The sequence below is a fragment of the Zootoca vivipara genome, chromosome 13 (genome assembly GCF_965207765.1).
Source record: "Zootoca vivipara chromosome 13, rZooViv2.hap1.1, whole genome shotgun sequence".
In the NCBI taxonomy this organism is placed as follows: Eukaryota; Metazoa; Chordata; class Lepidosauria; order Squamata; family Lacertidae; genus Zootoca; species Zootoca vivipara.
Window position 1 is genome coordinate 43,971,709 of NC_142596.1, and position 26,323 is coordinate 43,998,031.

At 44.9% G+C, this 26,323-nt stretch overlaps 1 protein-coding gene across 13 annotated transcripts in view; it reads right to left on the reverse strand.

Annotated features, from left to right (window-relative positions):
• EEF2K (eukaryotic elongation factor 2 kinase) overlaps window positions 1-26,323 on the reverse strand; it is a 45,015-nt gene that overhangs the window by 16,991 nt on the left and 1,701 nt on the right. For 8 of the 13 annotated variants that reach the window (XM_088656683.1, XM_035132082.3, XM_088656686.1 and 5 more), the window contains 9 exons: window positions 18,277-18,394; window positions 14,231-14,540; window positions 11,108-11,208; window positions 6,378-6,438; window positions 4,740-4,777; window positions 4,264-4,435; window positions 2,152-2,301; window positions 605-737; window positions 94-221 (listed from right to left, as the gene is read on the reverse strand). In XM_088656683.1, the coding sequence (XP_088512809.1) occupies window positions 94-221; window positions 605-737; window positions 2,152-2,301; window positions 4,264-4,435; window positions 4,740-4,777; window positions 6,378-6,438; window positions 11,108-11,208; window positions 14,231-14,476 (1,029 nt within the window). In that variant the 5' untranslated portion in view covers window positions 14,477-14,540; window positions 18,277-18,394. Of the gene's footprint in view, window positions 1-93; window positions 222-604; window positions 738-2,151; window positions 2,302-4,263; window positions 4,436-4,739; window positions 4,778-6,377; window positions 6,439-11,107; window positions 11,209-12,830; window positions 12,882-14,230; window positions 14,541-18,276; window positions 18,395-26,323 lie in introns of all 13 variants that reach the window. The other 5 variants (XM_060282576.2, XM_060282580.2, XM_088656679.1 and 2 more) reach the window with 1 other exon arrangement.

Genomic DNA, 26,323 nt, shown 5'->3' on the forward strand with positions numbered 1-26,323 from the left:
GATTAGATGCTGCTTAGCTGTCTAGATCTAGAAGCAGGCCTGGATACAATAACAAAATGGGTCACAGTTTAGTGGTTAAAAGGGAGCACTTACAAGCAATTTATTACTTCGAAATAAGGCATCTTTCTCTTTGGTGGAGAGGTCAAAAGGTGTCAGTCCCATGCTTTTGCAAATCTTGTTGCAGGAATGAGAATGAAAGAACAAGGCCATCCCTCGCACACCTGAGGATATCAAAAGAAGAATTTCAGTACGCAAAGTTCAAATCTTCCCCCCGAAATTGTGCAGAAACACAGGCATCTCTCACTGTCGTCAAAACACCTTGGGAGTTTAAAATGTTGCACATGGACAATGGCATGTTTAAACAGGGTTGTGGAATTTTATTTCAAGGGAAATAAGCCACAAGGAGCCACATTATTAGGGCTCCTTGACCAATGGCTGCAACGTAAGGGGCAGTTTGCCTCAGCCTCGGCCCCAAAGCCCTTCGGCGCTTGGGGGTTGGACTAGATGACCCTCAGGGTCCCTTCCAAATCTGCAATTCCATGATTCTATGAATCGCTTCACTAGCGAACTACCAAGGCTACAAAAACGACAGGCCAGGTTTTACCTAGGTTGCCATCGCCAAAGTCTGTGCCACCCTCTGTGTGGATCTGAGGGTCTGTGTAAAGATCTCCGACTCCTTGGATGTCAACGACAATCAGCTGGTGTCCCGAGCGTTCGAACGTGAAATGGCTAAAAGCCTGCAGGAAATTGTAAGCTTAGCAACATAGGAAGCTGCCTTATACCTAGTCAGACCAACTGGCCCATTTAGTTCAGCATTGTCTACCCCAGCTGTTCCCAAGGTTCCTGCTCACCCCGCCCCAACTGTCGACCACTTGAGAGTTGCGGAGGTTCTTGATGGACCACTTACTGATTTTCTGCCTGTCTGCAGCAATTGCAATGCTCTGTGCTAGATGCCATATGATTTGCAATTGCATTTTCATTGCTTCGTTTATTTCTCATGCATTGCATTTTACTGTGTTTCAATTTGGATTCTGCAGAATGCAAATTGAAATACAGTAAGGTACAACGCAGGCAACAGAAGAAGCAATAAAAATGCAAGTGGAAGCTAATAGGAATATTTCAAGGGATGGGTGCGCTGTCTCCCGTCTTCAGCCACAAATTCACAGACGTGCCGTGAACCACCTGAATGAAGCTTGTCTGTGGACCTCAGTTTGGGAACACCTAATCTATGCTGAATAGAGTGGCTCTCCGGGAATTAAAATAAGCGTCTCTCCCAGTGCTATCGGGAGATGCTGGGGATTGAATCATGCAGAGCAGGTGCTCCACCCCTGAGCTACAGCTCTTGCTGCAAATAAATATGGAACTAGAAGGGGAATCCTCCGCCCGGGAAGCTGTACGCACAAGCAAGCAACCTACAGAGGCTTGACCACCCAAAAATGAGAGGCCACAGCCTCTAACTGCTTCCCAAATAAAGGCTTGGCCACACAGTTTCCAACTTTTCAGAAGCTATCAAGGTACGAGTATAACACCTCGACCGGCTCCAAGACAACTTAAGGCAGAAGACGGAGCTCCTGCCTTCATTAAGCAGGTACCCAGGTATTCCCATTTTCCTAACTAAAATGTAATGGAACCTTGAAAGCTCGAACCATAAAAGCTTAAGGGGTATTAGATTGCCAAGCTAGAATAACTCAGCAAAAAAAGCATTACAAGGGCAGCAGTATCACAGAGCCCCATATAACAGGTATATCAAGCACCAGGGAGCGTTCATGTACAGATAGTCTCCAATTCAGAGACAGGAAGTCAAAGCAGGGATAGCCCTAAAAGTGTGAGCATCATAAAAGTGTGAGCACCATCTGCGCTGCAGTACCAGCTTGCCGGAACACTCAGTTAGGTGACCTCAATGGGACCAACCCCTGTCCTCTGGTCCCTGTAAAGCCCTGATCTGAGCCTGGTCCTCAGCCCAGGCGGCATGTCTTCTTTCTTGAGGACACAGTCTAAGCTGCTGCTCGACTTTTCCAATCACTGCCTCGAATCTTGACCCCCTGCCTGGACGCTTGGGACCAGGCATCTGCTTCTGATGACAGCCAGCTCAGGCCGAAAAGGCTCACAGCTAGCCCTCTAAAACTAATCCAGTTGCCAAGAAAGTCTCACCTGCGGAGTGAGGCGGATGTTGTCGTCTCGCACAAATCCTGAGTTTGAGTTGTACTTGATGTATTTGCCCTCGATGTAATGTTCCAGGTGGAACAGAGGCTTGCCAACTCTGTTCTTCATTTCAATGATACAGGTCTGGACTATGTCCACCTGAGAAAGAAAGCAAGGAAGTTTTGAAGAAACAGTGAGCCCCCCCCCAAAAAAAAATTCACGTCAAATGGTAAGCTCTGGCCAAAAAAGGAGGCTATAAAGGAACACGGGCTGCAGCATACACACCATATTTCCAAAGCACCGTATTTTTTGCTCCATAAGACACACCTGACCATAAGACACACTTAGTTTTCAGAGGAGGAAAGGGGGAAAGCCCTGTTTTTGGGGGGATCAGCTCACAGTTGTGCAGCTTCTTTTGCAAAGAGGAGAAGCCCCTTTTTTAAAAGGATCAGCTCAAAGTTGTTGAGTTTACTTTGCAAATGGAAAAAATCCTGTTCAATTCACAGTTCTGCAGCTTCTGATAATCTAATCAGCCAGATCAGTGGTTCCCAACAGGTGGTCAGCGGACCCTCAGGGGTCCGCGAGCAATGCCAGAGGGGTCCGCAAGATGCTATTAGAATTAAAAATATATTAAATATATTTTGTATGATAACAGATTTTTTGTTTTGGCCGCTTCCTGCATGAGCAGAGTCTAGCGCAAAACTAGAATTAGATAGGCAGTAGTTCTGCTGTATGCCGTTAGGTGGCGCTTTACAAACACTACTGTTTTGCAAAGAGGCAGTGCGCGCATTCTACTAACGCTCACCTCCCCAAGATGCTTTGCACGCGTCGGCTTCATTTGTGCACTACTGCGCAGGTACCCTGTCTTCTCCATTCCCCTCCCTCCTCCCTGGCGCACGCTGCCTCTTTGCAAAACAGTAGTGTTAGGAATTAATAGGATTAGTAGGATTAGGAATTAATAGGGGTCCTTGTCACAATAGCGGCTCGATGAGGGGTCCTCGAAAAAAATTTGTTGGGAACCCCTGAGCCAGATAATCCAATCAGCCAGTCACATGTTGCAGCCTCCCTCTGCAAAATATTCAACAATGGAGGCCTGGGCAAGGGGGTGTGGCCAGGAAGGGAGCTAGCTTCTCTCATCTCCCTCACCAATCTCTTGCAATCAGCTGCTGAGCGGCTTCTTTTCAACACCCCTCTTTCCCTCTTGTTAGCCTTTAGCTCTTTCTATTAAAAAAAACAAAAGCACAATCTGCTTTTTGCCCATGGGCGATTCGGCTCCAGGGACCACACATTCGCTCGATAAGACACACAGACATTTCCCCTTAACTTTTTAGGAGGGAAAAAGTGCATCTTATGGAGCGAAAAATACGGTATATTCAAAGCACACTCCCCCCCCCCAAAGAATTGTAGGAACTGAAGTTTGTTGTGGGTGTTGGGAACTGTAGTTCTGTGAGGGGTAAACTTGCTATTATTGTTGTAATATATTTATTTATACCCTGCCTTTCCCCCTGACAGGACTTACAATTCCCAAGATAAACGTATGCAGGTAAATGCTGAGGATCCGTTTCCTGAAATAAGTGCAGAATTGCTGATGCACTTTATGGCATTTGGGCAGAAGGGTGTGTCACACAGCTAAGTGCAGGCATTCCCAAATTCGGCCCTCCAGCTGTTTGGGGAGTACAACTCCCATCATCCCTGACCACTGGTCCCGTTAGCTAGCAATGATGGGAGTTGTAGTCCCAAAACAGCTGGAGGGCAGAGTTTGGGGAAGCCTGCCTAAGTGCCTTCACTTGAAAACAATTCAAGTTTCTATTTAAAGAACAGAGGAAATTGCAGCCAGTTATAAATTATGCCTTGTGCCCAATCCATCAGGACAGTTGCCCGTGTTACACACTCCACTGTGGAAGACAAATCACAGCAGGTTCCACTGAATGCTTTTTTGGAATTCAACTTACATTAAGCTGTCAGTGAAATGGCCATGGATTTCTTCGGCGTAATTAACCGGCATTAACATTAATGGCGTTCGCATGGCTAAGTTGCTTCGGAAACTCAATGAACTGTTTGGCTCCCCTGAGTGGTGGGGGTGGGGGTGGGTTTTTTGCTCACTGACTTGGAACAAGGTACCTGCTTGGGGGGCTTGTGCCGGTTGTACTCTTCTCCCCACAGCTTGGCCTCCATTTGGAGTCGCACGTCCTCAAAGTAGACATCCCTGTTGACGGTTTCTATGTATCTCTTGGCAACGTAGTTAAAGGCACCTTTCCAGTTATGAGTGTGTAAAAAATTAGATAACTTTTTCCTGCAAGACCAAAGACCAAGAGAGGACAAGGAATAGGGGGCGGGGGAGAATGAACTTAATGCTCTTTGAAAACATGATAGCTTGGCAGCCAGGATAATTTCTGCAATAAGGTGACATTCTTATATTTGTTGGGTTCTCACCCCATAGCCTGTAGGGCAAGAATGGGAAATCTCAGGTCTAGGGCCAAATGTGGTCCCACATCTCTCTCTCTGGCCCTGATTGTTTTCTTTTCATCACTTTTAGGCTCAATCTCCCATCCTGCAAAATACAGTCGAAGAAAATTTGTAAGCAGAGATACACTTACGTTCTGAAGCATTCCCGCATTGCTCCACGGCCAAAAGGCTGAAAACAATATAAATATCATCAATCATTACTCACCCGAAGGTTATTTGTATTTGAAAAATTCTGCCTGTACATCCCCCCTACTCCCCCCCCAAACTGAAATAAAATCCTACGAACTGCAGGCATCCTTTTGAGAATGCAGAGAACAGTCACAACAACTAAAGCATCTGTACTGGAAATTCCGGTACACTCTCCAAGTCCATGTTTTCCTTATATGTGTATTCAAATATTTATATCCTGATTCCTGCCCTTCTAGTGCACTCATATTACTCAGAGCAGCTGTTTGCAACAGTAAAGAACAGGCCAGCCCTTAATGAAAGAGCAATATAAAAAATCAAACGATATAAAAACAGGCTCATCAAGCAAAAACAAAACAAAACCCTGAACTAGGTTACTTTACTGTATTTTAAATTTACTGGGAGGGCAAGAAAGAGCTAAAGTGGGAGTTAATGGCTTCTTTTCACAGCATTCTGTAATATGTAGACAGCGCCTTTTATCTTAAGCATAAGTTAAGCCCTAGAAGGAGTACACTTATTTTTTTATCTTAGCTCACAAGCAGAAGCTTTGTAATTGCTTTGGAGGTTGAGCTGCAGGCTAGAACTGGTGGGAAGGAAGCAGTGAGTGTCCCCCATCCAATTATTCCCAGCAAGTACTGTATCCCCTTCAAGATGCTATTAATTCCCAGGTGTTATTAATTCACTTTCTCCCTTAACTGGGCTCTGAGATGGGAAGGTGATCTGAGAGGGAAAAAATCATTGGAAGGCATTTATTTGCATGAGAAAATTAGCCGGTGTGGGAAGGGTTAAGCATCCCAGTCAAAATGTGCGGTAATGTGCGGATTCACTCCAAGCAATGAAGGTCCAGAGGGAACTTGCAGGCCAAGTACTGAGACTTGGAAATAGACTCGGCAGGTGAGAGGCAGGAGACTACTGCCCTCCCCGGCCAAAAAGGGGCAAACTCCCTGTTGCATATAAATGTGTGTATCAATACCCAGAGTTAGCATTTTCTGTGGAAAAGTATTTCCAGAATGGAGCAGTCTGAAGCAACAACAGGCTCAGTACAAACTCCCATTTACTTATTTATTAGATTTATTCCACACTTTTCCTTCAAGGAGCTCAAAGCAGTGTACACATTTCTCCTCCTTCCCATGTCATCATCACAACAACAACAACAACAACAACAACCCTGTAAGGTAGGTTAGGCTAAGAGATAATGACTAGCCCAAGCTCCATATGGTCAAGAGGGAATTTGAACCTGCGTCTCACTGATCCTAGTCCAACACTTTAACCATTACACAACACTGTGGCGGTTAAATGGCTAGAAAAGGATTAGGGGAAGACTCAGGCGTGTGTTTTCGCTCAGCCACAATGCTCACCAGGTAACCTTGGGCCAATCACTAACTCTTAGCCTAATCTAACCTTGCAGGGCTGTTTTGAGGATAAAGCAGGGGGGCTAATAGATATCCTGGAAGAAGAGCAGGACTTTTAAAATGCCATAAACAAATAAACTCGCTGACAATCCCCCACTGTCGTGGGGCTGCCTGCCTCCATTAAGGTAGGTGGGACTGGGACCAGAAGCCAAGAATTTGCAAAGTTCTCACCTGTGAAGCCATTTTGATCAGAACCTCATCCTCGACCCACTCTCCAGTAACAGCATTGTATCTGCCAAGTAAGTAAGAAACAACATAGGTCTGATAGTTAAAAATCACCAAGGAAGAAAAAGAAACTATTATCTGTTTTAACCACACTGCCAGACTTTAAATGGAGAGGGTCTGCTGTTCACTTTTGAATTTCCCACAGTGCCCCAGTGTGATGCTACATCAGGGGCATTGTGGGAAATTAAGAACACAAGAAGTGCCCTTATGGGTCAGATTGATGGCTGGCAGAATCCAGTAGCCTACTTTCTACAGTGTCCAACCAGACACTTCTTGGGAAACCCACAGATAGTGGAAGAGAAATGTCCCTGCTGTTGTCTCGCGTCTCCCAAACAAACCTGACTGGAAGGTCTGGGGGAGAGAGAAAAATGCTAAAGACATGAGTCAGTAGAGCCTGGAGTCCTAGCAATTCCCTGAGAGTACTGTCTGCTGGCGGCTGGCCTGCTAGTGTGAATAAGCAGAGAGCAGTACAGAAACAAAGAGGGACAAATGAAAATGGGATTAAGTATACAAGGGGCAAATCATTCAGCCACACGCCACTGTTTTAAGGGCAGGAGCAGCCATTTTTCTTTGGCAGGCTGCCTAGCAAAATTGCTATTTCACTTTCTACCAAGTCATTTGCCCTATTGGGATATTATCTGTGTACCCCACCCAAGGGAGTTATGCATTTTTTACGTATTATTATATCCATATATACTTTGGAAGATAACCTTCTGGAGGTAGGAGTCAAAGTAGAAGTAATAACGAATTGTTTGCTGTTTGTTTGTTTGTTTGTTACGATACACTTACGCTATATTTCAAGATAAAAAACAAGCCCTTTCAAGGAGCCTCACAGAAACAACATTAAGCAATTTAAACACACACATACACAACATTAAAAATGAAAAACATCAGTTTTTAAAATGTGTCAGAGAAATATTTGTGATCATCATTTGAGGCCCTTCTCCATGTTCCCCATTCAAAGGAGATTTATAGGTGGCAACACAAGAGCGGGCTTTTCAGTGGTGGCTCCCTGCTTGTGGAATGCCACACACACACACACACACACACACACACACACACACACGGGAGGCTTGCCTGGAACCCTCTTTTTACATTTTACCCAGGTTTCCACCCCCTTGTTTGCAGCAAGGGAAACATTTTGTTTGCAGCATTTGTAAGTATTTGTGGCCTCTTTGGTTGGAACAGGATAAAATAAACAGACGTGTTTGTTAGATTTTTGTTGATTCTGTTTATTATAATTGGTTTTAGTATTCCTGTTGTGTTTGTAAATCACTTTGACTCATTTTTTACGAGTAAATCAGCTAATAAATATATATAACAACTCTGAAGGGAAGAATGCAATTCGGGTTTCCTCTCAGTGAAATAAAATTCAATGGACAGGAGCTGAGAGAGAAAACCATACAGTGGTACCTCTACTTACGAATAACTCTACTTACGAATGTTTCTGCTTACGAATGGAGCTCCGTCCGCCATCTTGGATGCAGTTTAGATTGGATTTTTTTCTACTTACGATTTTTAGATAGGGTTGCTTCGACTTACAAATTTTTCCTCCCAATACATTCCTATGGGATTCGACTTACAATTTTTTTCGACTTACGAATGTGCATTCGGAACACATTAAATTCGTAAGTATAGGTACCACTGTACAGTATTTGGAAATACAAACCACTGCCCACTTTCAACACCCTTAATCACTGTTTGGTTGAACAAGAAACAACCCCCACCTCCCGCTGACCGTGAAGGGCAGAATAACACCCTTGCTTTAGTTGTGTGATTGTTTTCACTGCGGGTTTTCCTTTATCACGAAAACAAAACAGAGGCTGGTCGCTTCATGTTCAGCTGAAACAGCAATGTTGCCAGAGACAGATAGCCATCATCTGCATAACTTTGGCACCAGCTAAGGAGAAATACTGTCTCTTTCTGTCCTTAAAACTTCTGCAGAGCCACATGTGACTGTGCATAAGGGTTTTGGGAGGGGCGTGCACTGCACAATACTTGAAATAGTTTTTTCTTTCCCTTGTAAGTACAAGAATGTGGATTATTTTTTCCTTTAAAGGATCAGCACAGCAAACAGCATCAGACATGCTGAAACCAGGCCTCTGTGAGCACATTTAAAGCACATTCCCACCCCCTTAAGAATCCTGGAAACTCTGGTTTGTTAAGGGAGCTGAGAACTGTAGCTCTGTGAAGGGTAAAAACTATAGTTTCTAGGATTTGGGTGTGTGCGCGTGCTTTAAATTAGCTTTTAAATGTATGGTGTGGAACCAGCCACAATCTGGCTTATGTGCAGTTCTGTACATGTGGATTCGTGTGTTGCTTCCACATGCTATGCAACACACATAAAGCACATGTGAAATTGGAGGAACTGGTCTGTGTTATTAACTTGTGAATTGCCTTTCATGTGAGTCTCAAGGAGATGTATGAACATACCACAAATTTATTATTATTAACATTTATATACCGCCCTATACCCACGGGTCGCAGGGAGGTTCACAGGATAAAATCACAATATAAAAACACAAACCATATAATCAAAATAAAAACAAGAACAACCCAATAACACCCCCCCTCAAATAATCAGAGAGGGAAAATAGAATTTAAAACACACATGCACAATATTTGTAATAAAACATATAAAAATAAGCACCCATCATGTATCGTCAAGGAGTAGATTAAAAGATCAATTTAACTGTCTTTCAGACCAAAGCATTTTAGCCATTGTCCCGCCCCCCCCCCCCGCCATTGCAACCATTCATAGAAGCTGCTTGATCTTGTGAAGGCCTCCATGAAGGAGCACTAGGAGGCAATTTTCTATTATTCCCCCTTCCTTCCGCAGCCCTTGCCCCCATTCCCAAATCTGATCCAAGAGCTGGGGAAACTCTCGGGACAGCATTTGGTGGGGGCAGAAAGTAGTTTAAAATACAGTATGAAACAATGGAAGTTTGAAAAACAGTGGATACTTTTTCATCCAGCTGGAAAACTTTGTCGAAACAAAAGTGTATTCATGTGGTTATAATATTTTATGGAGGAATTACAGATTTCCATAGAGCTCCATGACTGGTTTTCCTGAGGTTTTTGTTTATAATGGAAAGGCGGAAGGGGGTTTCAGATTAAGCAAAGGACTGACTTGAACTGGGAAGAAGGGTGTGTCCAACACTTTCCTTAAAGTCGTGCAGGAGACCATTTATCAGCCAATGTATTTCAAATATTATCTGTCTTTTTCTGCAGAGACTGCGATTCATTATCTTTTTTAATAGGAAGAGAGAGCTATAATAACTGAAATATGTTGGGCAACAATCTATTTCTGACAGTTTTATTCCACCCTTCCTCATGTAATCCTGCCATAAAATGCTTAGTTGCACTCATTTCACAACCAGCAAATGCACACTTCAGATGTGCATTATGTACAGTATGTTCCGATGAGCTTGTCTGCCCAGCAGGAACACACACAAGTCAGAGGTCAGTTCTTCTCTGAGCACGCCTGCACTGGTCCTTTTTAAAAGATTTACATTCTGGCTGTGCGTAACAGAGAAGCACGCACACCCGAGAGAAAGCAAACACTATTTTAAGAATGGCACAGCGCGTTACCAAGAGGCCCAACTATTTATAGCTTTGCATAAAAACACGTTGGAAGGATTTTCTTCCTTACGAAGATTTAATTCCTAAGACAACAGCAACGAGCTCACAACTGTAGCTTGGGACAAAGAAGAAAAAGATAAGATTTGGAGAATCAAAAATCAGGATACGTGCAAGACATGTTTACAAGGGGTGAGGCAGGGGGCAGTAATGGACAAGCCGCACGGACTCTGGATAACCAGCTTAACCCTGTTTCAGATAAAGGTTGCCTAATTTGTTGGTAGGTATTTATTTTAAAAACCTGCAATGGAAGTTAATAATAAAATGTGAAATAGAACAGAACACCCGCAAGCAAGAACCTATCAGGGCATACAGACAAGAGCCATAAACACAACAACTAATTAAAAGGAGTAATGTGGTTATTGCCCATTTTGTTTAACCTAATTGCACATCAATCAGCGGCAAGCCTCCTAACATCTTCCTGATCAAATATTTTTTCTCCTAGGGTGCCGCTAAAAAGTCCATACTCAGGGGGAGAGAGATATTAATATTTGCCTCTGCTTCAAGATACTTCCACTTGTTTTCACATGGAGTATTTAGAAAAATAAACAAACCCCTTTGACACATAGCCCTGCCCTGCCAGTGCCGGCTCAGCCGTTGGGCAGGGTGAGGTCACTGCCTGAGGCTGCAGGCCTGCAGGTCTCCAGCCTGGCCTGCCACCTCTGCCATCAGCAGAGAAGTGCTGCCGCAATCGGCACCGATTTTGGGCATCATCGTGCCCATTTGGGGCGAGATCTTGCCTGAAATCGCACAAGATTTTGTAGAGCACCAAAAAAATAAATCTCATGCGATTTGGGGCGAGATCTCACCCAAAATAGGCAAGATCTTGTATGTAATCTGTGCCACCATTGGTGGATGTAGTAGGGCACGTAACGGCAGCAGGAGCAGGTAGGTAGTGGCAAGAGCAGTGGCTGCTGCAGCAGCACTTCCTGTTTCACCTTATGTGGCAAAATAAGATGTGGCATCCCTCTCCCCCCTGCCCAAGCCCAGAGGGCACACATGCAACATCAGTACTAGAAGCAGAAGTGCCAACAAACCTGTAACGTGTTGCGTTTTCTGTTTCGATGTCCTCCAGATGAAATTCCGCCCACGGGTCAGGCATGTGCTTGGCTTTCTCAATGGCATGCTTCCAAGCTTGCTGCAGAAGTTGGAAAGTGTTGAGTTATTCACAAAGGGCCATCAGAGATAATGCACAATCATTGATCTCCCATCGTACTTCTGGATCTCAATCTTGCAAAGGGAAGCACACAGGGAGAGCCCTGAAAACTGTGCAGGATTAAGGATATCTGTCTGCGGACACATGTCTCGTGGGCCTCTACGTTTCACTATTTCACTATTACAGCGGTACCTCGACTTACGAACAACTCGACAACCGACTTTTTCGACTTACGAATGGGGCAAATGGCCGCACGCTTATGAATTTCTCAACAACCGAACGGAAACCGCAGCGGTTTTAGATAGGGTTTTTTCGACTTATGAATTTTTAGATGGGGTTGCTTCGACTTACAAATTTTTCCGTTTACAATGCATTCCTATGGGAAATCGCGTTTCCAATGGCGCTTTTCGACTTACGGATTTTTCGACCTACGAAGCTGCCTTTGGAATGGATTAAATTCGTAAGTCGAGCCACCACTGTAATATACTTCTTCTTAATTGTATTTCAGTTCAACAATTACTTTGATAAAATACATACAGTATTTTGTTATGTGCAAATGGCTTTGGATACCTATTAGGTCCATAAATTACCATATACTGTAGCAGGGGTGGCCAACTCCCAAGAGACTGTGATCTACTCACAGAGTTAAAAACTGGCAGTGATCTACCCCCTTTTTGGGGGGTGCAGGGCAAAGATGTTGAGCTTTTTGGGGGAGCCAAAGTTGTTCGGCTTCTTTGGGGGGAGCCAGTGATCTACCACAGACATCCAGTGATCTACCGGTAGATCACAATCTACCTGTTGGACATGCCTGCCATATAGCATATATTCAACACATAAAACAGCGACAATTTGTTGTTGACAAAGGACAGCTGGGCATATAAAGGGCCCCAATACCTTCAGTAGCTTAGGGCCTCATCAAACCTAAATCCAGCCCTGCCTTTGAGAACCCCCCCCCCGGGGGGGAGCACTGGCAAAACAACAAATGATAAATCAACACGAGAGCAGAGACTGAACTCGTGTTTTTCTTTTAATGCAAAGTTATTTTCTTTTACAACAAAATATTTTGGGAGTGCGTCCCTGTCTCAGCTGGTGGGAGCGACTCGACTGCTAATCTCAGCCAGATGCATGCTTTCTTTGGATCTGCTCATGCTTTCCTATTCTTATTTTTTAATGTCCCAGTGATATAGTCAAACTCAAACATGCTCTTGAGGAAAAAGTAAGGGGGGGGGAGAACACAAAACAAGCTACATATAATCAAACTGAGGCTGCAAAAGCTGCTTGAAAATGAACCAAAAATCCCAGCTCACCACATGAAGCAAAAGGCATGTTAGTATGTAAAGGATGCAGGTGAATATTACAACTCCAGACAAATGGCTGTTTCATTCTCCAAGACACTCAGCCCAATCCTGTGCACAAAATGTGCGAAATTAGTGAAAATGCTTATGTGAGGGGAAGCTGCATACAAAACTGTGTTTATAAAGAGAAGTGTGCATAAAACTGCATATGATTTTTCTGGAAATGGTGGGATTTGGGTTTTAAACCACTCGCCCACCTCAAACAAGAAATTTATTTTAAAATGTTTACCGCATTCATTTTTGACCTACCCGGCTATGGTCAACGGCAGAGCCATGCTTAGAATGCTGCTGAGTGCCATTCTAAAGGACATACATGAGAAACAATTAAGCAGAAGACATGTAGAACAGAGCAAAATAGCATTGGAATGAAAGTCACTTTTCAAGACAATCAACACATCCATTGTGCTTGGTGAAAGTTTTTGAAAGCCCGTTTTTCTATATGCCACCTGTCATCTGATCCACCAATGTAGCCTGGGTCCAGTACGGTTTCAAATTGGATGGGGGTTTCAAATTGGATGCTGAGATTCCTGCACTGCAGGGGATTGTGACTAGTGACCCTGGGATCATAGAATCTACAATTCTATGATCATCTAGAATACAGTCCTGCTCACTTCTCTTTCAAGTGGTGTTCCTCTCCTCTGCTTCCTAACAGCCTTTCACTGACAGACAACTAACTTCTGGCCCAGAGTGATACTTCTTAAGAAACATCAGTGACAACATCCCATTGTGAAATAGTTATATGGAAGAAGGAAGAGAGGTGGCAGTGGGAGGCAGGACCTTTTCAGCTATGGCACCCTAGCCGGGGGAAACCTTCCCAGAGAGGATTGCCAGATGCACCAGGTGAAAATCCATTTTACCTGCCAATACCTTTTGGCTTTACCTTTCATTTATGCTGTTTTTATTAAACAGCTTGCTGCAACTAGTTGTGCTTTTATTTATTGTGAGAGCAATGGCTGAAGAATACGTAATACACTGTTATCACAGAAAGTAATTATATGGTAATTGAAAACGGAGAGTAGCCAATAATTATTATAATAATGGACCAAAGCCAGCTCAACAAGGGCTGCAGTTCAGGTGGCATGATGTTTTGCTGAGGTGGCCCACTGCCTTGATAGGCTGTGTAGTTTTGAGGGAGTTTTCCTTTGTATGCTTGCTTGAACGCCTCCCTGCTATGTACAAGGCCTGAAGAGAGAAAGACAGCACATGTCTGTTCCTTTCCCCTCAAATTATACATTGCCTTTTCTTCAGTTTCCTCAGCAAAGTATTACCAGGATGTTATATTCTCTTTGGACTCCGTCTGCATTATTTAACAGACTTTGCCAACAATTGTGGCCATGATCAACTGCAGCTCCACAACTGCACAACTCCACAACTGCAGCTCTACAACCTGTGTCCTCTGCGTATTTACAAACGCACAAGCTGAATGTGTACCGCTTCACACTTTGGTCTACGCACAAAAAATGAGCAAACTGCAAATTTGTCTGAAGCCGGGTGGGCCACTGTCTTGAGAGCAGCTACAGGTCTGGGTAAAATGCACGCAAGTTGTACATCACAATAATTAGTTACAAGAAACAAAGCAGGGGAAGAAAGTTTTGACCTCATGCCAGCCCAGGAAATGCCAGGAAAGATAGAGACTGGTGCTAACTGACCTTGATGTCAAAAGAACTCCTCGGAGAAGCGCTGGATGAATTCAGCTCATTTTTCATCAAGTTGGTGTAATAGTTGCTGACTTTGTCACTAGCCGCCTTGTTTGCAACAGGGTCATCTGTTATCGGGCAGATATAGTAATTATCATCATCCTCGCTATCGGTGTCGTGGTAATTCCCAGAGACTGCTTTCGCCGGCTTGGTGTTATCGAAGCACTCCATGTGAAAGATAAGGTCTTCTTCCGCCATACTGGTGGGAGAGTGGCTTTGATCGTGTGGGGATTGAAGTAGCCAGTATTACAAATGAAGGAACCTAAGGAAGGGAAAGGCAGGAGATCAATATCTGAATTAATTGGGGGGGGGAATGGGTCAGTATGTAGGAATCTTTAGGCTTCACATCTGTTCATTTAATAAAAGTTACGTGCCGCTCGATTGTAAAAACAAAACAAAACAAACCCTGAATAAACCTCAAAGCGGTTTGCAAAAAAATAAAACAAAATCATCCATAAAAAGTTAGAAACAGCTGTTTAAGACATTTAATTGAAATCATTTAAAACACACAACGTTCTACGTATCTCCATTTTAGCAGTGGTTTCAACGGAAACCAATTCCCATCCCAGTGCAAGGTGCTGTGGGAATATGCCTTCCTCCAGGAAATGAACCATCATTAACTGCCCCCTACCCCATCTGGCATCAGGTTTGGGGGCAAGTGGCTATGGTTTGGTGAAAATGGCCCTGAAGGCTAAACAGGATGCTGAGAGTTCCTAGGAGACTCCTTCCCCTCCCAAGGCACCGATTCCCAGAGTGATTTAAGAATCAATTCCTCTTCGCAGGGAACCCTGGAAACTGCAGCTCTGCAAGGGGACAACTCTCAGCACCCTGCTCCCATGATTCTTTAGGGCATGGGTCGGCAAACTAAGGCCCGCGGGCCGGATCAGGCCCAATTGCCTTCTGGATCTGGCCTGCGGACGGTCCGGGAATTGCCACGTGGATCGCCAGCATGTTCCTTCTTTCCCTCTCCCTCCCTCGGCGCTGCCTCCTCCTCCCTCCCTCCTCCTGGCTTCTCCCCGCCCTGCCTAGAAGAGGAAGGGGTCTGGGCTTTGTAGGTGCCAGGAGCAGCAGCAGCGCTCAAGTGGCCGCCATTTTAAGCAGCCCCTCCCTCTCTGGAGCCCCTCTGCCGCCGCCAGCCCCTTCCGCTCGCAAGACACAGGTAAGCAGCCACCAGGGCTCGTCCAGTGCTGTGGAGAAGGGAGGGGAGAGTCGGGGGGGCTTATAGTCTGGCCCCCCACAAGGTCTGAGGGACACTGGACCGGCCCCCTGCTGAAAAAGTCCACGCATACGGCCTGGCTGGTGGGTGAGGCTAGGCATGTCTTCTCCATTGCTGAGATGTAGCAATTGGACGGCTTCATGCTTCCTGCCAACATCTGCTCCAGCCCTCTCTCCCTCCCAGGAAGGTGAACAGCTGCCCTGGCTGGGAATACAGGCCTCAACAATGAGACACTTCATATTTATCCAGGATCTGGGATATTTCTCCAGCTTCGGTTGGAGCACCACAAGCCTGAGCTTGCAGGTAACTTCACCGGTTTTCCCCCAGATAATGAATGAAGAAACAGCAGCAAAGAGAAACGAGAGATATCCATTGACTACCCTTGGCTCATGAACTGCACTCTGCAATAAAAGAAACATTCAAACCGTCTCATCGTTTTATTAACCACCATGGGAACCGCCCAAATCTTTAAAGGAGCGCCACGAAGAGAGTGCAGCTGTTTTCACACACTAGGCTGATTTCACAAACTCCTTTCCTCAGCGTAATTTTAAAAAAGGCATATATTGGCGTGTGAACTTCTCTCAGCCCAAAGGCTGCCTCGCCTCATTAATTTCTATGGGCCTGCTTGCAGAGGAACTTAGCTGGATGCAACCCAGTGGGGTGTGAAACACGCCATAGTTTTTCTTCCAATTAATGCCAGCCTGGTACACCTAGAACAGGGCAGCCTAACTTTCCATACCACGTGGGTCACTAGAATACTGTACTTTGACATGGAACCCATGGGCCACACACTGCCTTCTTGTGGGGGTGAGCAAGGCCAAAATTGGACGTTCCCCTCTCCCCCAGTCCTCATGCTGCTTTCCCAGAGCTGGTTAAGTGAGGGAGCGGTCTTTGGGAAGAAGGCAGGAGCATAGCTGCCAAGTTATCCCTTATTTTAAGGGATTTTCCCTTATGCTGAATAGGCTTCCTCGCGAGAAAAGGGAAAACTTGGCAGCTATGGTGGTCAGAGATGATGGGAATTGTAGTGCAAAACATCTGGAGGGCCGAAGTTTGGGGGTGCCTGGTCTAGACTCTACACCATCTGGCAGTGGCTTTCCTGGGCATCAGGCAGGATTCTCTCCCAGCCATTAACTGGACATACCTGGGACTTTCTGCATAGAAAAGCAGATGACCCACCGCTGAGCTACAGTCCTTTTCTATGTCTACCATAGAGGTGTGCCTCCATTGTTTAAGAGACTCCCCTTCGCCTTTTTCCCAGCTATCTTTTGATCTGGTTTCCTGCCCCTCCGGTTCCATGCCTTTATTTTCACTCTCCTTTTATGAGATTGCAAGCCTGAGGGCAGGGTGATGTAATTCTATCTTCTGTATGGCGCCTGATAAATAATACATCTCATCATGATCGGTTCTGAACAGGACTCGTTTTTTAAAAAGGTAGGGGAAGATTTGGGGTGGGCGGGTGGAGCTCAAACGCTTACTTGCAAAAGGCTAAATTGTGCAATGCATCCATATATTTCCCAACCCAACTCTCTTGGGAAGGGGCCTCCCAGCAACTCTTTCCAGCTGAGCCACTGGTCCAATTAGTGCCAGCACTTTGGTGGGTGTTTATCCAAGACATTTCAAACTCATCAAACCTAGTATGAGGGTAAATCGTTCCCTCTATTTCCCATGTCCAGGTTGCACGTGCCAAAATTTGCACAGCCAAAATGCCACCACCTACAGACATAAAAGAACCCCCAGGTGGAAACCCCAAGATTTTCAGAAGTACAATAAATGATTTCCCCAGACAGTCTGATGAGGGCTGAGCATGCTCAGTGGGTACACAAAACTGTTTTGAGTGTTGAATGGAACACTAGGTAGAAAAGGGAATAGAATCAATGGAGTATTGTGGCTGGCTGGCTGGCTACAGAAGCACATTTTGTTGAAGGCCATCAGTACTCTACACATGAAACTTATCTGAACAAACAACAAAGACACAGCCTCAAACTGATTCCATACTGTGTCTCTGATTAACAATTGGTATTTCTTCTAGAAATGAAAGGTGGAATTATTCATTCTTTTAATCTATTTACTAACTTACTTCGTAACACTTATACAGTGCTCGGATGTAAAAAAAACCAACAACCGAAAAATGGTTTACAAAAAGATAAAGTGATAACATGGAGAAAAATTCACGACCCTAGGCCTACTTTATTTTATTTTTTAAATGAAATTTTATCGGATTTTTACAGTTTAATATTCAATCATACAACACAATGTAACATTTATCATACAAAAGAAAAAAGAAGCTCTCCCCCCCCCCCCGGTGACTTCCCTCAACTTCCCCTTCTGGTTATTTAAATATTTATTGCTTCTGCTTAATTTTTATCTTATTTTTATGTTCTTATACCTTAATGATCTTGCACACACAACCATCCTTTAAGGCATACAAAAGTTAAAATACTAAAACAGATTAGAATTACCTCGGCTTTCTAAACATCTGGGTCCTCTTGTCAAAGCAAGACTGTTTTTAGCAGGCGCCAAAAAGAGCACAGTGAAGGAGCCTGCTTGATCTCAAGAGGCAGGGAGTTCCAAAGTGCAGGTGCTGCCACACTAAATAACAAATCATCAATGACTCCCAGGTTGCTTGGTGCAAAAGCAAGGTAGTGCCTTAAAGAGACCTTTCCGTTTTATCTCAGATGCGGAAACCCAGGCACAGAGACTATGCACCGCGTGGATCTTTGCTGAAGATCCACGCGGTGAATTCACCCTACAGTTAAAGTCAATAAGAAGGAATGGCGCTTACCTATAGTGGGTCAACTTCCGGCAGCAGAAGTTGAACGCAAGCCTCCACACGTGGCAGGAAAGGAGTGGGGCAGGCAGAAGGCCACACAGAAGTACCAGCAGTTGTAAAAACAATAACCCTGTAGGTAAAGGAGAAAAATGACCCGTTAGCCACCACTACTGCTAAGAGCTGGCCTGCCATAGATCTCACCGTCAGGCACAGTGCAGTGCTCCTCTGACCTCTTCTAAAGTAAGACACAAGCTAAAATTAGAGGTGGTATTTTCCCAGTGAAAGGCAAGTGTATATGTAATTCTCTGTGGAAAAGCAAGACAACTTTCAATGAGGCTATTCAACCTGAGCAGAAAATATCAAGCTAAAGGAAACAACCGATGGCACCAAGGTATTTTCCCCCCACCCAACTTCTTAAAAGCGGGGAGCCACCTAGACAGCTGCCTTGTTTGCCTCCATGGCTGGACGGATCCTGCCCCAATGAAGGACCCCAGTATTGAACACATAGAGAAGACAATAACAATTGCATGAATGGATTTATATGGATTTATTCATTTCTGTCCCACCTTTCCGCCAAAGAGCTCAAGATGGCATATATCCTTACAAACAACCCTGTGAAATGGGTTAGGCTGAGAGACTGTGACTGGCCCAAGGTGACCCAGTGTTGCTTCATGACGGAGGGAGGATTCGAACCCTGGTCTCCCAGGTCTAGTCCAACACACTAACCACTACACCATATTGGCTCTCACACCACAACTTTTACATTTTAAAAAATAAGCAGCAGGCACGGGGCCCAATACTAACCAAGAGGTTCCTGGCAGGGGGGCACAAAGGGGTTTTAATCCTTTCCTGCCACCTAACTCAAATCAGCCTCCCCTGTTTACTGTTAAAAAGTCGCCCATGCAATTGCTAATTGTATAAATGGCACCTCCTTAAGCTTCGGCTGGAATTCCCTAATAAGTAACTGTCACTAAACAATAAAGTAATAAGTAACCTTGTGTGGCATTCCTTGTTTCCACGGGAACAAGTTTGTTTGGTTTGATTTCTGGCCTTAAACCAAGCCACACAACCACATGAACCATTAAAGATTACGAAAACCAGGGCGAGAATTATTCAGAGCGTTGGTTTTTTGTGTTTTTTTGCAGTCTGTTAGACCTCCCCATGTATATTCCCCAAGATCTGGAGAACACACACACACACCCTGGAGATGAATATTTATTATTATTATTATTATTATTTGGAAATTTCATGCAGAGAATATTCCAATGCACTTCTCTTGTGCTCTAAGCTTGAGTACTAAAGCTGCACCATCATGCTTCTGAAACAGATCCAATTCCAGGCCTTATCTTCCTGACATGCAGGAGCAGAGAGCTGTTTGCTTCCAGGAGAACATCCTGTGCTTTCTGTTTGAAGGAGGCAGCCATGTACAGGTGCCAAATGAGCACTCTTTTCCTGCCACCCCCAGTCATTCTGCTGCTCGAGACCTCAATGAGCCTGTGCAATGAGGCCAGTCTTGCTACCTTGTGCTAATAAGAAGACAGAGATCTTTATTTAAAAGGTCCATCTAAAAGGATGGCAACTTGCCCTGTGCTCAAGCTCCAAGAAGGTTCTTATTGTTGATGGTCAACCTGATATTTCATCATGGTGCTATGTATATATTCTGTGCTTCCCTCGTCCCTCAAAATAAGGTAATCCAAATTCTGCTTCCCCCAAATTCTGTGAATTCTCCAAGAGATGAAGGATGAAACTTAATTGAATATGCTCCTTTTTGCAACATTTTGTCCCTTTCCTGAATTTCAAAAAGCATAAGGACTAGAAACTGAATAGCATAAGGTGAAATTCTTAGAATGCTGACTTCTGCACCCGTTATCAGTTTCTGCCTGTTGTGTACACACAGCCTATTTATTTACTGACTACATTTATATACCGCTTTTCTGCCAAAGTTTAAAATTGCATCTCACAACTGAACTGAGCAAGGTGTTCTGGGACAGGTCCCTAGACTCTTGTTAGGACTACACTTGATTTCTCTGCGACAATATCTGTCGGCTGATAAGCCCGAATTAGGTCTTGAGGGCCATGACCAACAACTAGGTTTCCTGCTGTGATATTTGGAAATTGGACACTTCCTGCTTTTGCCGCCATTCTGCAAGTGTCATTCTGGGCTCCATAGTTTACCCTTCAGAGTTACAATTTTGCCTGTAAACACGTTTAAGTGTGAACTGAATTCTACCCCATTCCTACTTCCAAATAAACAAAGGTGAGACTATCTTTCCCCCCCATCACTTTACTCATGGAAGTGACTCAAAGCAACTTACAAAGACAGCATAAATCCTAAAACCAATTACAATAAACACAATCAACCAAAACCTTAGCTGTGATTCTTGTACTGCATGGGGTACCTTCCCAACTCTATCATTTTATATATAGTACTAGCTGACCCCGCCACGCGTTGCTGTGGGTCTTTCCTGTGATCCCCCCCACCCTGTCCCGATCCATGACGTATCCTGCCCCTCCTCCCTCCACCCCGGCTCATCCCTGTGTTTTGGTAGGATATCCTTTCATCTGTTGTCCTTGGGGAGTGTTGGCGCCTCCCCCATGTATCTCCATACCTTGGCCCCCACCTTTGGAGAAGGAACTGTTAGGTTCTGGGTTTTATTTCCCAGTATGCACTTCTGTCTGAGGCCTCTGTTGTCCCTGGGGAGTGTTGGCCCCTACCCCCGGTATCTTCCTACATTGGCCCCCACCCTTGGCGAAGGAAATGTCAGTTTCTGGGTTGCATTTCCCAGTATTTACTTTTGTCTGAGTCCTCTGTTGTCCCCTCCCCCCTGTATCTCCATACATTGCCCCCTGCACACGGATCGTGAACATTTCTGCATATTTAGATTATAAAAACATACCCAGACACATCTAGGGATCAGGCTGAAAGCAAGTGGGATTCATGCAGCTTTCCCTCTAACTCAAAACCCACATTTCTTTAGAACTAGCATGGGGAACCAGATGTATGGTGGACTATCATAAAACATGCAACATGCACAACATGGCTCATCATCCATGACTGTTGGTCATGCTGGCTGGGACTGAAGGGATCCGGAGTCCAATAATGTCTGGACAGCCATGGCTTCACCATCACTGCATTAAAATAACACCTTTTGCCTACGTATTAAAAACCCCACCCGGCCAGAAGCATTGGTTCCCAGAACTGTCTTGCCCCAAACTGTTTCTCAGCACTCTCTGGAAACACTCTGTAATCTCCAAATGTTGCCTGCGATCTTGAGAAAGTGTGCAAGTTGGGAATGGAACAAGACTCGAGGCTCGAGACAACCCTAGACATGTCTGCTCAGGAAAAAAAGTCTTATCGAGTCCACTAGGACTTACTCCAAGGTAATTGTGCCTAGGATTGCCAACTCAACGGGTTACCGATTCAGTATGGAATTTAGAAAGTGCATTTTGTTACTTGCCAGGATTAGAGCTGCAAAGCTATAGCTGTGCTAAGGAAATGCAATGGACCCCCAAAAGCCATCTATTCAAACCCCCTGCAATGCAGGAATGCAACGCAGTAAAACAACCATATCTAACAGAGTACAGAAAAGCATACAAGACTGCTATCCTCTGCCTGTGCTCTCAGAGGCTTGTGCCCAGGTTAGGTGTGTATAAATCGGCACCCGAAACAGTACAACAGGGCTCTAAATTCAGCATTACAAAATAATAATTACTTGTAATAATAAAGATTGACTGATTGATTGAATTACTAACAGGGAGGGAAACAGCATTACAGAATACTTCTAACGCTACTTTCAAAATTTATTCAATAGTAAATCTGCAGAGACAACAACTACTTTCTCTCCCAAACCACAGAATCAATTATTATAATGATGATTATGACCGTCATTTCCATTTCTTCCTGCCTGCGCTCACAGTGTAAGTCAGAACGCTGTCTTTGTCCCACGAGGTTTCCAGAGCCTGCTACCTTATGTTGAAAACAGCAGCGGTTCTTTTACACAGCATTCCAACAAATACTGTCGGAAACAATTCCCCACCCATTTTCTATCTTGAAAATTTATTTTTACGTCTTCTTTAGGGCTTGTACCCAGTGTACATCGAGCTTTAGGAAACACAACCATCCCTTGGGTTGTAACACCCAGAACGTGAAGGAATTATGCAGTGTTTGAATGCAAAGTAGACTCTGCACAAACCATGCAGAAAATTCAAATTCGTATTCGTCTTTGTATGTGATGCAGGTAAGCCCACAGTATGGTTTTCTTTGACTTAAAACCCAGATAGGTGTGTTGATTCAGCCCCATGAAGTTATAATCTGATCAAGTAATGTAGGACATGATGAGATATCTACATATGGAGTTAAATGTTTATTTACTTATTTATTTTTGCAACACTTGGGTGCGCTGGCACAGCAACGATTGCATAACATTTAACTGTGCAGGAGGTTGGTACTCTGCAGCCATGTTTTTTTTTGGGGGGGGGAGAAAAGTATCACCCCTTCCTCCATCTGTTCCATGTTCAGATCCCCATAACTACGGTATGTGAATATATCCAAGCTTGTCAATAAGCAGATCTGCTGACTGAGTGCCTTTGATTGCCATGTCATTACATCAAGAACCTGCAATCAAACAGTCCAGGAACATTCTCTGCTTAGAAAAAGAAGCAGGCTGCAATCTCGTTGTCATTTATAATAATATATAATAATAATAATAATAATAATTTATTATTTATACCCCGCCCATCTGGCTGTGTTTCCCCAGCCACTCTGGGCAGCTTCCAACAGAAAAATAAAACACAGTAATCTATTAAACATTAAAAGCCTCCCTGAACAGGGCTGCCTTCAGATGTCTTCTAAAAGTCTGGTAGTTGTTTTCCTCTTTGACATCTGTTGGGAGGGCGTTCCACAGGGCGGGCGCCACCACCGAGAAGGCCCTCTGCCTAGTTCCCTGCAACTTGGCTTCTCGCAACGAGGGAACCGCCAGAAGGCCCTCGGTGCTGGACCTCAGTGTTAGCAGAACTGCCGGTTAGCAGAAGCCTACTTTTGGAAAAACACAAATGGCTATTCCTGGGTATCAGAATCATCCCTGCCTTTGTTCAACTATAGAATCTTTAATTCCATTACGTAACACTGGGTGCATTAAAACCCAGCAATGTCCTACTGTAAATGCTCTTTTGCACTGTGAGCTTAAGCATGTTTACTCACAGGGGAAGTCCCAGTGTGTTCAGTGGGACACACTCACCAGGGAAAAAGCTCAGCCAGACTTATTTTCAAGTAAACATGTACAGGACTGTGGTGCCACAGTTTCTAAAACGCTGTCCACACAAACACCATACAAATGACACACTTTTCTGGTGTCCTACCAGACAAATTTGCCCCTCAGACAAATACCCTGGTACAGTAAGCAGGGTTGCCAGACCTACCTGCAGGTCTGACCTGATGCCTCCAGGTTTGCCTGGCCCACCTCCAGGTGGAAAGCTTAAATCTCCAGGTCCAACAAAGTGTCTTTAATCACCTATCTATCAGATTGTGCATGCAACTTGCAAGCTTCAACTCACCAAGAGTCAGCTACAAATTGCAGCCCAAGCACTTCCTCCACTCCTTTCTCCCAATTAACCTCTGTCTCCAGGCCCTACTCCTCTGACATCACCGGGGCCACCCCTAGGTCCATAGCTGCCAAGTCTCCCATTTTTCGTGGGAAACCCCCGTATTTAAACCCGTTTCCCACTGTTATCCTGAATAGAGAAAAACCCCGTATATCCCCCGGAATTCCTACCTGCCAGGGAGGCTCCTTCTGCACATGTCTGGACATGCGCAGAACCGATTTTGGGTGCCGCTCTGCCCATGTCTGGGCACCGAAAATCGGGCAGCGCCGGCACCAGAAGTTGCTTCCACGCATGTCCAGACATGCATAGAAGCAACTTCCGGTGCCACGGCACTGCTGATCCTGGATTTTTCTTACCGGGAGTTGGAGGGTATAATGCCTAGGTCCCAGGTTGTACTCTGAAATCTCAGGGTCTGGGGTGTTCCTGATTTGGCCATCCTAACAGCAGGCTAGTTCCCCTATTCTCTCCCCAGACAAGCAGAATTCACTGACACACGTTACATGGGGGTAAAAATGGGGAGTTTGGCCTGGGGAGAATTTCAAGGGCCGGGGGGGGGGGGGGGGAGGCCTAGAAGGCCTCATTTGGGTTTCTCAATCATGTTGTTGTTGTTTAGTCGTTTAGTCGTGTCCGACTCTTCGTGACCCCATGGACCATAGCACGCCAGGCACTCCTGTCTTCCACTGCCTCCCGCAGTTTGGTCAAACTCATGTTCGTAGCTTCGAGGACACTGTCCAACCATCTCGCCCTCTGTCGTCCCCTTCTCCTAGTGCCCTCCATCTTTCCCAACATCAGGGTCTTTTCCAAGGATTCTTCTCTTCTCATGAGGTGGCCAAAGTATTGGAGCCTCAGCTTCACGATCTGTCCTTCCAGGGAGCACTCAGGGCTGATTTCCTTAAGAATGGATAGGTTTGATCTTCTTGCAGTCCATGGGACTCTCAAGAGTCTCCTCCAGCACCATAATTCAAAAGCATCAATTCTTCGGCGATCAGCCTTCTTTATGGTCCAGCTCTCACTTCTCAATCATGTTCTATGTTAATTTAGGGTGCTGGCATTGTGGGGGAAACCAGCATTCATTCCCCTTATTTCCAACACGACTCCAAACCCTTTGCCCATTCTCCTTCCTCAAGCAGTTATGCAGCCTTCTTGTTCTTCATTACTTTCAAATGTGCTCCCACAGAAACAAGTTTCCAAGCTGGTTAGTGTCTGTACTACCGTAGAAGAGGTAGCTGAACGCTACCCATCATTTAGGCACAGAACGTCCTGTTTTTGGGAGCATTGACGCTGGGATAGCTGAATCTTGAACAAAATGACTTTCTGCCTGCTCAGCCTTTTCCTGCTGCAGCTACAGCTAGGGACTGTCAACATCACAGTGGTTTTAACACAGATGTTACAGAGTGAAGCGGAAACAGGGAGTCCATAGCCCTGTTCACGTGACGCAGAAACTCAACACATGGTCAGGCATGAACAAGGGATAATGCCCACATAGCTGGGAGAAATCCTGTGTGCTTCACTCCCCCGGCAACTACTCTATTCCGAACTTAAAAATGGAAAGCGTAATGTTGGTGGTCAACAAAAGAGGTTTAAAGACAAGGCAATTTTTTAAAAAAGTATAAACACCAGCAATTGGGAAACACTTGCCTGCGAGTACTCCAACTGGAGAACAGCCTTTACGAAAGGTGTCATGGGCTTTGAAGACACTCGAACTCAGGACGCAAGGGAGAAACGTGCTAAGAGGAAGGCGCGCTTGGCAAATCCAAACCGTGATCAACTCCCGCCCGGAAACCAATGTCCCCACTGTGGAAGGAGGTGTGGATCCAGAATTGGCCTCCACAGTCACTTACGGACTCATTGTTAAAACCGTGTCTACGGAAGACAATCTTACTCGGCTACGAGTGATCGCCAAAGAAGAAGAAGAAGAAGCATTACGTGGAGTTCAGCCATAGTTCGGCTTATGATTACCTCCAACCCTAGGCTCATGGTTTGTCTCCCCCAAGAACAAATCTTGGTCAGAGTTTGTGGTTTGTTGGGAGCGAGACAACCCACAAGCCCAGGTTTGGATACAACGCTATACCAAACCATGGCTTATCTACAGATCGTGTACCGGTAGCAGCAGCAGGAGAGGCGGAGGTTGAAAGCAGCAACAGTTTTTGCTTTGTGCATTCACACACTCACCGGTTCACACTTAGCCATGGTTTGGTGATACGTGAGAATTGGGCCCATCCCTGAAGCAAAGTATCAGTATTCCTCACAGATCAGTCCAGGGTATCAAATCAGACCACTAGTGCCATCTAACTCGGTGCTGTCTAAACCAACTGCCAACAACTGTCCAGGCTCACTCCCATTCATACCTAGAAATGCCGAGGGTAAAATCCTGGGACCTTCCATATGCAAAGCACATTCTCAGCCACAAGAGAAAATCCCTTCCTTTAAACAGAACAAGTAGTCGAGGATCGCCAGT